General features: G+C 43.0%; 1 protein-coding gene across 2 annotated transcripts in view; it reads left to right on the forward strand.

The window, feature by feature from the left end:
* MYO1E (myosin IE) overlaps positions 1-11,373 on the forward strand; it is a 141,771-nt gene extending 130,398 nt beyond the window's left edge. For both annotated transcript variants that reach the window (XM_073303726.1, XM_073303728.1), the window contains 2 exons: positions 9,513-9,682; positions 10,270-11,373. In XM_073303726.1, coding sequence (XP_073159827.1) covers positions 9,513-9,682; positions 10,270-10,346 — 247 coding nt within the window. In that variant the 3' untranslated portion in view covers positions 10,347-11,373. The remainder of the gene's footprint in view (positions 1-9,512; positions 9,683-10,269) is intronic.
* The last annotated feature ends 1,889 nt before the right edge of the window (positions 11,374-13,262 follow it).

Consider the following 13,262-nt stretch of genomic DNA (forward strand, 5'->3'; position numbering starts at 1 on the left):
ATCTCGACAGTACCTGTAACAAGCACTCTCGCATATGTCTTCTGTGAATTATAACACTTGCAAGAAATCTACAGTGCTCCATGCTGTACTCTAGCCACATGCTTGCTCAGGTTTCCACTGGAGGCTATTATAAAGGAACACAGCATGTTTAGGATGATAACAGCCGGAATCCTCTAGCCCATGGGTGGCCAGCCTGTGTCTCCGGAGCCATATGTGGCTCTTCAGAAGTTAATATGCGGCTCCTTGTATAGGCACCGACTCCGGGGCTGGAGCTACAGGTGCCAGCTTTCCAATGTGCCAGGGGATGCTCACTGCTCAACCTCTGGCTCTGCCACAGGCCCTGCCCCACTCCAGCCCTTCCCACCCCATCCCCTGAGCCTGCCATGCCCTTGCTCCTCCCCCCCCAGAGCCTCCTGCATGCCATGAAACAGCTGATCAGGAGGGGCAGGGGGAGGTGCTGATCAGTGGGGCTGCCGGTGGGTGGGGGAGCTGCTGAAGTATTACTGTGGCTCTTTGGCAATGTACATTGGTAAATTCTGGCTCCTTCTCAGGCTAAGGTTGGCTACCCCTGCTCTAGCCCACAATTTTCCAGAAATCCCATGATCACTTCCTACCTAGCAAACAGGAGAGGTTGGGTACCTTGGATCTTCTAGAGGACAAATGGACAGCTGCTCTTTTGGAATGGAGCTGTCTGCCGCTTCAGTGCTATCACTTTGGTTAGGGAACAATGAGTCAAGTCTGTTAGTATCTTTTCATATAATTTGAGCTCAGTCTTTCTCATTGAAAGCAGCTTTTCAAATATTTTATGTAGCTTTAAGTCACTGACTCTGAGGTACCTTGGAATAATGAGTGCTGGGTTAGTTTAAGTTTCTATTAGTATAGGAAGAGTAGATAGGGTCAATTACACTTAGATAGTAATAGGGACCATTGTCATCAAAATGAATTCCCTTTCACCCAGTGAATACCCCACCCCTTTTTCCCAGACTCTCCTCCCCCAAACAGAGTCTCTCTCCCCCAACCCCTTGCAATAGATTCTTGTCTTCCTCTTAAGGGAGGTGGGTCATTTAACCCAGCCCACCACAGCAAGTGGCCAGCTGGCAGCAGTTAGCCAGGTGCTTCACAGTTGTTCTGACTGACTCGTTGCAGAGTTTGAGCTCTCACTGACCATACTGGCTGGGTCCCAACCATCCCCTGAAGATAGAACAAAAGGTTAAAGTAAAAACGAAGATGCTGCCACACCAGATATTTTGCTTAAAAAGACTATGAATTTCTCAAACTAAGAGAATCGGAAGGGCTTGCTTTAGTAGCAATCTTCCTACCCCATCCCACCCCGGCTGTCCTGGTGTAGTCACACTGCTATGTGTAAGGTCACTTGAGCCTTTCCATTGCTACTCTCTATTTACAGACATTTAAAACTCAGTCATAACAATTATGCTCTGGGCTGTAATTTGTTATCCAAGGTCTCAGCCCGACACAGAATCATTTTGCCAAATGTATAGTTTGTATTAAGGATGGCTTGGGAAAAATAGGGATTGGGTTGAACTTTTGCCCAGCCTCTATCCTGACCCCTCCTGTTTTCCAGGATCTCTCATCGGGGATGGGTGGGCAACTCACTTCCTCTCACCACTGCAAGGTGGCCTTCAGAGGGCAGGCAGGGTGGGAGGGTCCCAGAGCTCAGGATGCAGTCTGAGACCGGAAGTCTACACAGCAGCCCTGCAGCCAGAGCCCCATAACCAGTTGGCATAGGCCAACTGCGAGTGTCTAGTTGCTGTGTAGACCCTTAGAGTCAGTCAAACACCCCTCGTTTGACCCATGTAGTGGTGGAGCAGCTCAGTCACCCATCTGGTACACTTCAGCGTTATAGACAAGCAGCCATGCCACCCAGTACAGGGAAGTTTTTAGAGGATGTGCGGGTGATCTGCTTTAGTCCCTCCAGTTTAAGATGGTCTTTAGGTGATGGCTAGCCACCTCTCTTTGTCCATTCAATGCTGTTCTATTTGCCCTATGATAATACTTAGCACAGTACTTTGTTTAGCTCTTTTCTTTGTCCAGGCAGTTTACAAAATAATTCATCCTCACCATATATGAGAGAGGTAATTTTATTACATGATGCATCAAAAACTGTAAACGTACATAGAGCCAATTGACTTTCTATGCCAAGAGAAGTTAAGCTGAATTCCCATTGCACTGGAGATTGTTGTTCTGCAGTGCCAAGTAGGGGATTTCTGGTCCTACACACAAATTTAATATGTATTCATATGTCCCTGTAGATTAGATTAGATGAGATAATGTATTCTATCTTCCTGCTCCACTAACGTTCAGCACATTTTCCCTTCTGTGCACCTTTTCTGTATAATGGGTTCTTATCAGCCCTGCCCCCTGCCAAAAAAACCCTTTAATATTGAATTCTCTTCTACAGCCTTAAGAGCTTTCTTTTTATTTGCATGATGTTTTATGACCAACACCTAAGAAACAAATGATAGACACTAATTTGACATCATGTCAACTCCTCAAGTAAACTCCAACTTGTATAGTAAGAATACCAACATTCTTTGTTCACTAACACCTTACATTTTCCTTTGTTACTTTGTGTGAGGATCCTCATGACTGCATGTCAATTTATTCTTGGTTAAATCTGTTCCTCTGTAGTATTCTTCCTGGACAAGCTGCATCAAATGGGATAATGTGAGTTAAATAATAAAACACTTACCTTTGAAATTTGGTTAATAGTTAAGATACATGAAATGCATGTGCAATATAGCATAGTGTCCATCCATCTCATTGTGATGTGTCTGTCTGTTGCCTAGCACAACAGAGCCCTGATCATCTATGACTACGGTCTCTAGTTGCTACCATATTATATCAATATTAAAGGTGTCTATTTAGCAGAAAAGCTAGAGTGAGCCATATAGTAATACTCCTGGGGTAACTGTGTAAATGACACTTTCATCTCAGTGAAGCTGACTTGTAAACAGATACACCCCAAGCTAGCCCTCAGAATATAACCATTTCATGGTGCTTTACGTGCATTAAAAAGCAGTATTGTAGGTTTAGTCTTGAGGTAGCTGAATGAAGAATTCCCTTTTGCCATACCAGGGAGTGAAGTCCTAAGGCCAGGGGCATGGAATGAAAAAGACCATTTGCTTTATACGTATTGCCCAAGAGTACCAGGATGTTTAGATTTGATGTCAAAGCTTTATTTTTATTATTTGACTTTTCTAACACAGAAATGTCCCCTTGCCTTCCCAATTAGGGTGGGGGCAGACTTTTTTTAAAAACCCACCATCTCCAACTTATGAAATGTTTTTCTAGTTTGCTCTGAAAACTGCATGGACTCATGGGTAGAAAAACCACAAGCAGACACAGCGGTAATTGCATCCGGAGTGTGAGGGAGCAGCCATATATCTCTTATTGTTGGTCTCTTGCGAAAGGCAGGCTGATATGGAATTTCAAATGAAGGAGGAGGGGAGAATGCCTGGAAGAAGCAGTGTACTGTTGGTGAGGATAAAGTGTGCTCAGACCTTGAAGGGGTTAAGAATTCCAGTAATTATTTGGAGAGGCTTCACCAGAGTGAGCTCTAGAGGTTTGTGTAAACAGTTTTCCAGAAGTAGGAAGCCAATGGAGGTCTTTGCAAGAGCATGGCATGACTGAATTATTTGATTCTTTGGGAGTGGGTGGTCATGATTTTGGCAAGCTGAAACAGGGCAGAATGAGAGAGTAAACAGCACTGCAATAATCATCTGGTAGTTATAAAGGGAGGACAGGAGCACATCCACAGACACAAAGGTATGGTAATGTTTTAAGATATGGAAATAAAACAAAAGTCCAAATGATGGACTGTTTGATTTCTAGACATTTTGGGTGCTCTAACACAAACAAGCATGTAAAATGTGATAGTAAGATTGCTGTATGAAACTAGTTTGTGCTATATTATTTCTGTAAGATTTAGAAAAGTTTGGAGTCTAGTATTTTGCCCAATTGGTGGGGAGCGATCTCAAGTGTCACCTGAGGAATTTGCAGCAGATGATGATAGCTTAAGTTGAGTAACCAGTAATTGATTTAAACTTTTTAACCTTAAGAAGGGATTGGATAGCAAAGAATACTGCTCTGCAACTTTCCCCTGTACACATTCTGTAATGCTGTTCATGAATGCTCCAATGGTATGCAGGGGTGGAGGGTAATTCCCCCAGTACAGGTACAGTAAGGGACTGCTGATTACAGTCCTTGGGCTGCACCTCCTGGAGTTGCAACACACAATTAGGCCCTGATCAAACAATGGAGTTAAATTCTTGCCAATGTATGACAATTTAATCCCTGATCAGGATCAGTCAATGTGCAATCTAGTTGTAATCTATGTTGCAAGTCACTAGAAAAGTCCATCCAGGCTGTGTGTGTGTTCCCTATGCTAGAGAAGAATAAGTCTTATATGATGACAAGCAGCCCCATCTACTGGTTTCCAGGCCAGGCTTTCACACACTGTGGCGTCCTTAGAATGATATGGTTAGCTCTATGTTGCCAGTTAATATTTTTACGGCTTGTTTTTGATGTAAAAACTGTTTTAATGAAAACTGGAGTACGGGCTCAATCAATCATTCAATATGCTTTTTTCATTGGCTTGATTTACTGTTATTTTTGTAAAAATGAAAAGAGCTCAGATTTGCTTCTCTTGCAAAGTGAAGGAAAATCTTCCAGTCCCTACAACTCATCTTTCATAACTACTCATTAAGTCAAATGCACTGTCCAAATGTCTAATCAGAATTACATCAGAAGTGTCTGGTGTCCTACCTGTATTTGGAAACATGAATTGGGCTGCTTGCCTCCTCCCACAGGAAAACCTATGAGAGGGAGGTAAAGAAGGGGGGGAATCCCAGAGGCTTTCATTGAAGTGTTGTCTTCCCAATCATTCCTTCCAGCGGGGCTGTCTCCTTGTAGAAATGGGGCCTGCCTCAAACCCCTTGCATTGCTTGGAAATTGCATGAACTCCCTGGGAAATGCACAAAGGTGTATTTAGGCATCCAGGGCTAAATAGGGAGATTTGCCTGAGTTTGGGGCCAAAGCTTTCAAACTCAGCAATGCAAAGCACAGCTGGCTTAGAAAACATGCTGCCAGTAACAGAAACAGTCACTCTATGGAAAGGCTTCCAAAGCACTAAGGCCTTAATATCATCCAGTGTTTTCCTGATTATTTTTCTGGGGCACGTGTTGAGGCTTGTTCTCATTGTGTGATTCCAGGGAATTGGATACGAATTGCCATGTTAAAGTTTAATTCTTCAATTGCAGTAGGCTAGTTGGATCTCCTGCTGTGCACCGAATAAACACAAACTCTCATTCTGGCTACTATAAGGGTAATCTTCTGGAGGGCTAAAGCAGATAGTACTTCACTGGGCATTTGCAGCTATGGAAAGAAAACTTCTCACAGGCATTTGAATCCAGGAAGGTTCTCTCTTGCCATCAGGTCTCTGAATTACTATTCTCTCTTCTACCAATCAGAAGTGTCTGTCTCCTCATTCTCTCTCAGTAGCACAGCCCTACACCTGTGGTTGCCTGAACAGCTAGAGGTAACACCTGAGTACCAGGTGCCCACATAGCTATAACTCTCCCTCAAGTGGGGTTGCCATCTATCCTAGGGCATTTGGGATTTTTGTGAGGTTGGTGTAGGGCTTGCAGAATCTGATGGCCTCTCACAAACCCATTCAGGGTTGATGCAATGTCTGCACAGCTCAATAACAATATGGAAAAAGCTCTTTGTTACCTGCCATGGACTCTTTGTAATAGACTCTTGGCTTTGCCACAAAGGAGAGTTCTTTTGAAACTTCTGCAGCTTTCTTTCACAACAGGTGCAGCTAACAGTCCCCTGCTGGTGTGTTCATCAGCTCCCCCTGCCCATTTGACTTTTGGAATCCAGAGCTCATTGCTTCCCTCTGTTTTGATTATTGGACCACATACCGTATAGTTCATCCACCGAGGAACACATTTATATACATTACACATACACACAGACTAACTACAGAACTATCATTCATTTCCAATGTTAATGTGCCTAGTTTCCGGCCTGGTCTCAGAAGTAAAAGCAAAAGTTCAGGGGGAAAACGAAAGTCCTTCCGGTGCAGTTTTATTTAAGTAAAAAGAAAAGGAGTACTTGTGGCACCTTAGAGACTAACCAATTTATTTGAGCATGAGCTTTCGTGAGCTACAGCTCACTTCATCGGATTCTGTAGCTCACGAAAGCTCATGCTCAAATAAATTGGTTAGTCTTTAAGGTGCCACAAGTACTCCTTTTCTTTTTGCGAATACAGACTAACACGGCTGCTACTCTGAAACCTTTTATTTAAGTGTTAGCTCCCAGAAGACCTTTATTCTGTACAGGTGTTCGATGTAATATGAAAAAACACCACAGAAATAAAAGCACCTAAGTGCTTTTTCATTTTTATCCTTGACTAACGAATTCAATCCTCAGTACACTTATTGTGTCTGCTCATTAATGTTAATAGCAATTGCAAGCGTTCATCCATGGGAGAGCAGCTTGTGAATTCTCTCCTCTCACTGGCTGACCAGAGAAATAATAAATATAAAATCAAAGGAAAAAACCTCGCAGACCTGAAGTAGCCCCGCGTAAGCTTGAAAGCTTGTTTCTCTCACATATAGCATTTGGTCCAGTAAAAGATATTATTACCTTTCCCACCTTGTTTCTCTAATATTTTGGGACCAACACAGCTACAACAACTGTTAGTGGTATTTTAACTCTTTATCTCACAGTAATAAGTACAAGGGAAAGGGCCACAAAGAGAGGAGTCAGGCTACAGGGATCTCTTCCTGAATATTGTCATATTCAATAACATTTTTTGAAATCCCATTGTTACTTTACAGCAGGGGTTCTCAAACTGGGAGTCAGGACCCATCAGGGGGTTGTGAGATTATTACATGAGGGGCCATGAGCTGTCAGACTCCACCCCAAACCCTGCTTTGCCTCCAGCATTTATAACAGTGTTAAATATATTAAAAAGTGTTTTTCATGTATAAGGGGGTCACATTCAGAGGCTTGGTATGCGAAAGGGGTCACTAGTACAAAGTCTGAGAGCCACTGCTTTACAGCAAGTTAAGTTAGTCACTGGCATAGGTTCTTGGAGGGTTCTTCTTCATCACAAATAATATACTCCTGAGGAAGAGATGCAGTTTCTATTCCTAGCAGACAAGGGACAAGCCAGCGTGGTATGGATTTGGTTTTTCAAAGTCTCACCCAACATATGGCATTTTGTGGGTAGTGGTGGTTTGCTTGTTTGTTGTTGTATTTTTGGGAGAGTGGGGGTTCAAAATCAGGTTTAATTTTATCTGAACCATCAAAGGCTGGTGGTGGTGGTGGGAGTTCCAGTTTTATCACATCTTAAATTTTTAGGGGCTGTTGCTGGCAATTTAAGGTATACATCCATTTATTCTACAGAACTGGCCTACTGGCCTCCTAACTCCCACTGCTATACCAATAAAATAAAAACCAGCAGGATCTTATTAAAGGAGAAAAGGAAAAATGCCACATTTATTGTGAATACAGAAAGAATCATAGTAAGCAGTTAGTTATAGCTATAACATTCCATTCAATTTCATATTTATTCACACATTCATTCATACACACACTCACACAGGTTCTGCAAGGTTGTTATCATAGTTACCAGTCTTAGAGTTGCTCATGCCAAGCCACTGGCCAGGTGGCCTGGACACGAGGAGGGAGCAGGGCCTTGTCAGATGCTCATCTGATGCTCCTGGAAGTTGGTTTGCAGAATCAGACCCCAAAGTTCTCACTTTCTAGAGTCCATTTTTATAGGAATTTCTTTCTATGCCAGTCTATGGGAATTGCTTCATCATGCTGTTGCTGAATCAATCAGCAGATGGCACATTCCTGACGGCTCTGTGCTGCCAGATGTTATCTTGTTCTTTGGTTCTCCCATCCTTGAGGCTGTTGGGTGGATTCCAGTCTGCCTTCCGGGGGTCCTCTGGTTATTTCCACTTGATGCCTTCTTCGGCCGATGGACACTGGATTCTTCGGCTGGCACCTCCCTGATCATTCAGTTATTATCCACACCAAGCATCCATCCACATACATCCTCTATCTCTATTTTAATCACAATTGTTAACAAAGCAAGATGAATACAACAAAAGGACGGGGAGTCTCTGGGTGCTGTTTCTGTTGTTACAGAGTATTGCTTTGAGTCTCTCTCTGTGTGAGTAGTAGTTGTTACAAAGAATTGCTTTGAAAACAGACTCTGTCTTAGAATGTACTAACACAATTAGCAGCTTGCAAGTTTCACACAGAGAGGGAGAGAAACAGTACCAAAAACCAAGAGACCTCTTAATTAGTAATACCCTGGAATTTAAACTATGGAGAATCAAACTCATTTGTGATTTTAATACAGAACTAACTTCTTTAATATGATCCAACACCGCCTGCAACCAAAATCTCATAGCTCAGGTAAACCTCCTCTGAACTCGCAGCTGTGAATCCAAGAGAGTGAATGATTGTTATTAATTTGCTCCAGATGCTTCCTACGGCATCATCCAGGCCCGCCAGGCACAGGGGCGGCAAAAGGGGCAATTGCCCAGGGACCTGGGTGATTTAAAATATATATATATATATATATATATATATATATAATATATATATATATATATACACACAGTATATCTACTCTCTTCCACCATTGCCTGCCTGCTCCTTTCCTTTCCTCTCATTTCTCCTCCTCCCCCTGCACTTAGCCTTGGATTCTTGGAGGGATTGTAGCCACTCCAGTAACGTCATACCACATCACCCAGTGCTTCACATTTGAGCACAGATAAAATCTATAGACACTAGGAGCTGATGCAAGTGCAGTATCACTGTCCTGCCTAACCATAGCATTGGAACAACAGTGAGCTTGTGAGAAAGGAAGGCGTTTTATATCAGAGGCAGAATCTCTGGCAAAGGGTGCCCTGCAGCTTAAGCTTTAAATGTATTTTGTGTGTTTGGGGGCAGGGAAAGGCAAATGGTGAGCCCTCTGTGAAGTGCTCTTTTATTACAAGTGCTAGAAGAGCTGAAGTGGGCAATCTCTGGCTCAAGGCAAAGCTTACTAATGTAGGTAAAGCAGCACAGAATTACATGATGTCGTTACTCTGGAGATAAGTATTTGGAGAACTGGAACCTCCTACCTCTTTGTCTACCGTTTGGCACAGACGATGCTAATGTAATGTGCACTACAGCCCCTCTCTGGGAGACGTAGTGGGGGGAGAAAGGACTATATCCTGCTCCATGCACATGGATGCTCCTATGACCTAACAAGTCTTTCTTCTATAACTACTGTGATATTTACAGGGGAATCTAAGTGAGCGGGCTTGGCCCTCAAATCCAGAGAGTGCTTTCCATTGTCTGACCCGGTGATGTAATGGAGCAAAGTGCAGTGGGGTTGGTTGAGTGTATATTCATAGTTACAGTCTTGGAGCATTTCCCCTGTCAATTACTCTTGTCCTCCCCCCCCCCCCCCCCCGCAGTGTTCGCAGGCAGACAACAAACCGGCCCCCACCAGCTGGAGGGAGACCTAAACCACATCCAAAACCCAAGCCTCAGGTACCACAGTGCCGGGCACTGTATGCATATGATGCTCAGGACACAGATGAACTTAGCTTTAATGCCAATGACATAATTGATATAATCAAAGAAGGTAAGTAAAGAGGTTGGTGGTTTTTTGTTTGTTGGTTTTAAATGTCCTTTGTGAACAAATTGCTCCAAGCTCCCCAGGGCACACTGTTATTGTTAATGTGGGGTTTTACAGCTAACTCCCTAGACATTTTCCTGGAGAATGACTCCTGCATTTCTTGAAGCAGTAGGTGGTCTGCTTTTAGGACAGGTAGGGTAAGGAGGAGCCATCACACCTATATCGTGCCCACCCTAGTTTGCTCAGTTATTCCCCACTGGGGAGTCCAAATTCAAGTGCCCCCCCCCATAGCCTCTGGTTGCATGTATAAGACCATGACAACGGCTAAAGCACATCAGCTGAAAAGCAATTAGTGATGCAGTTCCAAAGCCAATCCCCCCAGTGAACAGATAAGGCCTTGCAGTGTGTCCAGAACGTTAGCCAGTCCAGGCTCTCACAGCCCTTTGCATTTGGTCTCTAAGGAGTACCTGTAGAAGAGTTTTGCCAGTCTGCACAAAACGGACATAAATCAAAGAAGACTAAAAAGGAGGGAGACTGAACATGAAATAAGGATTTCTAAAACCTCATTGCTCATTCTGCTCTTCTTGTCACAGATCCCTCAGGCTGGTGGACAGGCAGATTACGAGGGAAGCAAGGACTGTTCCCCAACAACTATGTGACCAAGATATAACAAAATGCAAAGAAGGTTTTGTTAAATGAAGGATGGCATGACATTACCAATAGTTGAAAAATAGGATGCTTTCCCCTTCCACTCTCGCACGAGGACAAATGGCAGTTCTTCGCCAAGGCCTATAATTCTTAGCGGCATCTTCACCAGTGAAGTTGTATACAAGCAAGAAAACAAGTCACTCAGTTTACTGTCCATAAAGCAAACATGAAAATCTATGCCTCAGATACATGTATGAAAGCAGTGAAAAATGAATTATTTATTATATTTAAACCTGTTTCTAGTGCAGAGTGAATGAAGAGGTGTTGTAGTCCTTACAGTTTTCCTGAAACTGCACAGTGCTTTGCAATCTAGGACTAGGGATTTTGGAAAGGTTGTATTTAACAAGTGCCTTTAGTTTATAAATAAAAAAAAATGATGGCATTACATACACATTTCCTCCAATGCAGATCACTCTGGGGAACATGGTAAGAATGCTGCTACATGTCACACAGATTTAGGATTGGTGATGGTATATTTAAATAGTTCTGTACAGATGTGTAATGGAGCTGGTTTGCTTGCCAGTAAAGTTTAGGGATTCCAAAAGGCACTGAAAAAAAAAAAAGAAAAGAAAAGTACTGTATGCTATACAATGATGCCTTCTTCATGATTTATATTAGAATATGGCTGGCCCATGTTGGATTTATGCTTAATGCTGTACCTGTTACAGGAAGCAACTCTTTCCCCTGAGCTGTACATGTATAGGAGCAGATCATATACTGTATATAAAAAAATCTAATATTGTAGAAACATGTATGAATGTATAATGTAGTATTCACTGTACTTATCCATAAAGTAGTTTTATTAGACGTTTTGTGCCAGGTACTTCCAAACATGCACTATTCCTTTTTAATGATAAAACCAGTGTTAATGCTTTTAAGCCCAGTTGCCTCCCCGACCATTTAAAATGGCTGTTGCTTACCATGCAGATATCATCAGCATCCATTCTTTTTCTCCTGACACTCCACCAATAAAATTCAGGAACCAATGAGCTGAGTTGGTTTGTTAAATTTGTAATATTTCTGTTTTGCATGCATGAGTACCTGGAACTCAGAATGGATAACTAAGCTCCCAGTGTATGGAGTTCCAGAGATGGAAGCAATAGGGTCTGTGAATATATAAAAAGGCTTTGATCTGAAGAGAGAGGTACTGAATATTCTTCTTAGCCCCTGTATGATTGGTTAGAGCAGTGGTGGGAAACCTGTGGCCTGCATGTAGCTAATCAGGGTAATTGATTGCAGGCTGCAAGACAATTTGCTGATGTTGAACATCCACAGGCATGGCCCCCCACAGCTGTGGTTTGCTGTTCCTGGCCAATGGGAGCTGCAGGAAGCAGTGGGCTGTAGGGCTGTGCTAGCCACTGCTTCCCACAGCTCCCATTGGCTGGGAATGGCAAACCACGGCCGCTGGGAGCTGTGGGGGATAGTCCTGCGGATGGTCAACATCAGCAAAAAGTCTCGTGGCCTGCAATCAGATTATCATGAAGGGCCACAGGTTGCCCACGGCTAGGCTAGAGGGAAGTACTGCACAAGCGAATATGAAGTGGATTTTAAAGGCAGTCTTCTGAAGTTTAAATCTGGGACCTGCAATGAGCCTAAACTGTCCGACCCCACTGTCCCTCCACAATGCACTGGTTGTAGATTATGTGCCTAAAAGGGTGGGCTGAGCACTGTACAGAAACAGCCAAAACCAAGCATAGTCCTTGGCCGCAGCAGTTTACAATCCAAAGTCAAACATGAAAGGCCAACTTGGAATAGCCAACAAAGGAAAGTCAGGGAGAGCTGATAAAAGAGAAGGTACTATTTTAAAAAGGGGACATAAGTATTAGCTTACTTCTCCTACGTGATAGAGTAGGAGTTACTTTTGAGAGGATAGTGTTTTGGTGAACAAGTTTTAGGAGTGTGTTCCTTGGAACCAGCTCAGCACAAGGGTCCAGGGGAGCAGGGAGAGGGTGTAGAATTGCCTCAGCACAGGAACTTTACCCTGGGGAAGTAGCATCTGTCAATAGGCAGCAGGAGAAATACAAGAAGGGATTACAAATTCAGAGTTGAGATAACATTAGAAGGGTCAGCATATGGCACTTTCCCCTTAGAATTTGTTCTGTTTGTATAGCACTGATTAAAGGGAATTTTGAATTTCTGAAGAGGGCTCCTAGTCACTACAGTGATGTAAATAATAGAGGTGGGTTGAGGTAACCACACTGGACCTGGCAGTATGCGGTAAAATTGTCACCATCACTGCACTAGCTGAGGCACATACTGTCATTTTTTTCCCATACACTGACCCCTATAGCACAAAGGTAAATGGTTTGAATGCTGTACAATATGTAGTTTAATTAAGGCTGGTTTGCTTAAGTCCCTGCTCAATTGGTCACCTGCCATTTTTATTGTGCACCTTCACATGTAACAGATGAGTATGCAATAATGCAAATATATAATTATAGTCAATTTCATCATAGTGGAATCCCTGTCAATATGCTATAGACTTCCATGAATTCAAGAAGTTGGGCTAAGGCTTACATCTCAACATAAACAGGAAGAAGTTTGATTTGCTAATGTACTTCATAGTGTTTGCTAAACTTCTGTTAATAGTTAGCCTAAGACTTGTCTACATGACAGGTGTTTCTGATTAGGTAGGGAATCCACTTGAAGCTATTCCTGAATAAGCCCCTGTTGAGACACACTGCAAGGGCACCTGACCGACTCCAGCTGTAAAGAAGCCTCTACAGAAGGCAAACCATTAAAGGGAGTGGCAGTGTGCATGCAATGATCTCAGATACCATCCCCCAGGCATATGGCCAGTGCAGCAGATTCCTAGTAACACTATTGTGGACTGTTGAGGTACAAGTAGAAAGATAAGCAAAGTTTTTCAGAGGAATAG

The sequence above is a fragment of the Lepidochelys kempii genome, chromosome 10, assembly GCF_965140265.1.
Source record: "Lepidochelys kempii isolate rLepKem1 chromosome 10, rLepKem1.hap2, whole genome shotgun sequence".
NCBI lineage: Eukaryota > Metazoa > Chordata > Testudines > Cheloniidae > Lepidochelys > Lepidochelys kempii.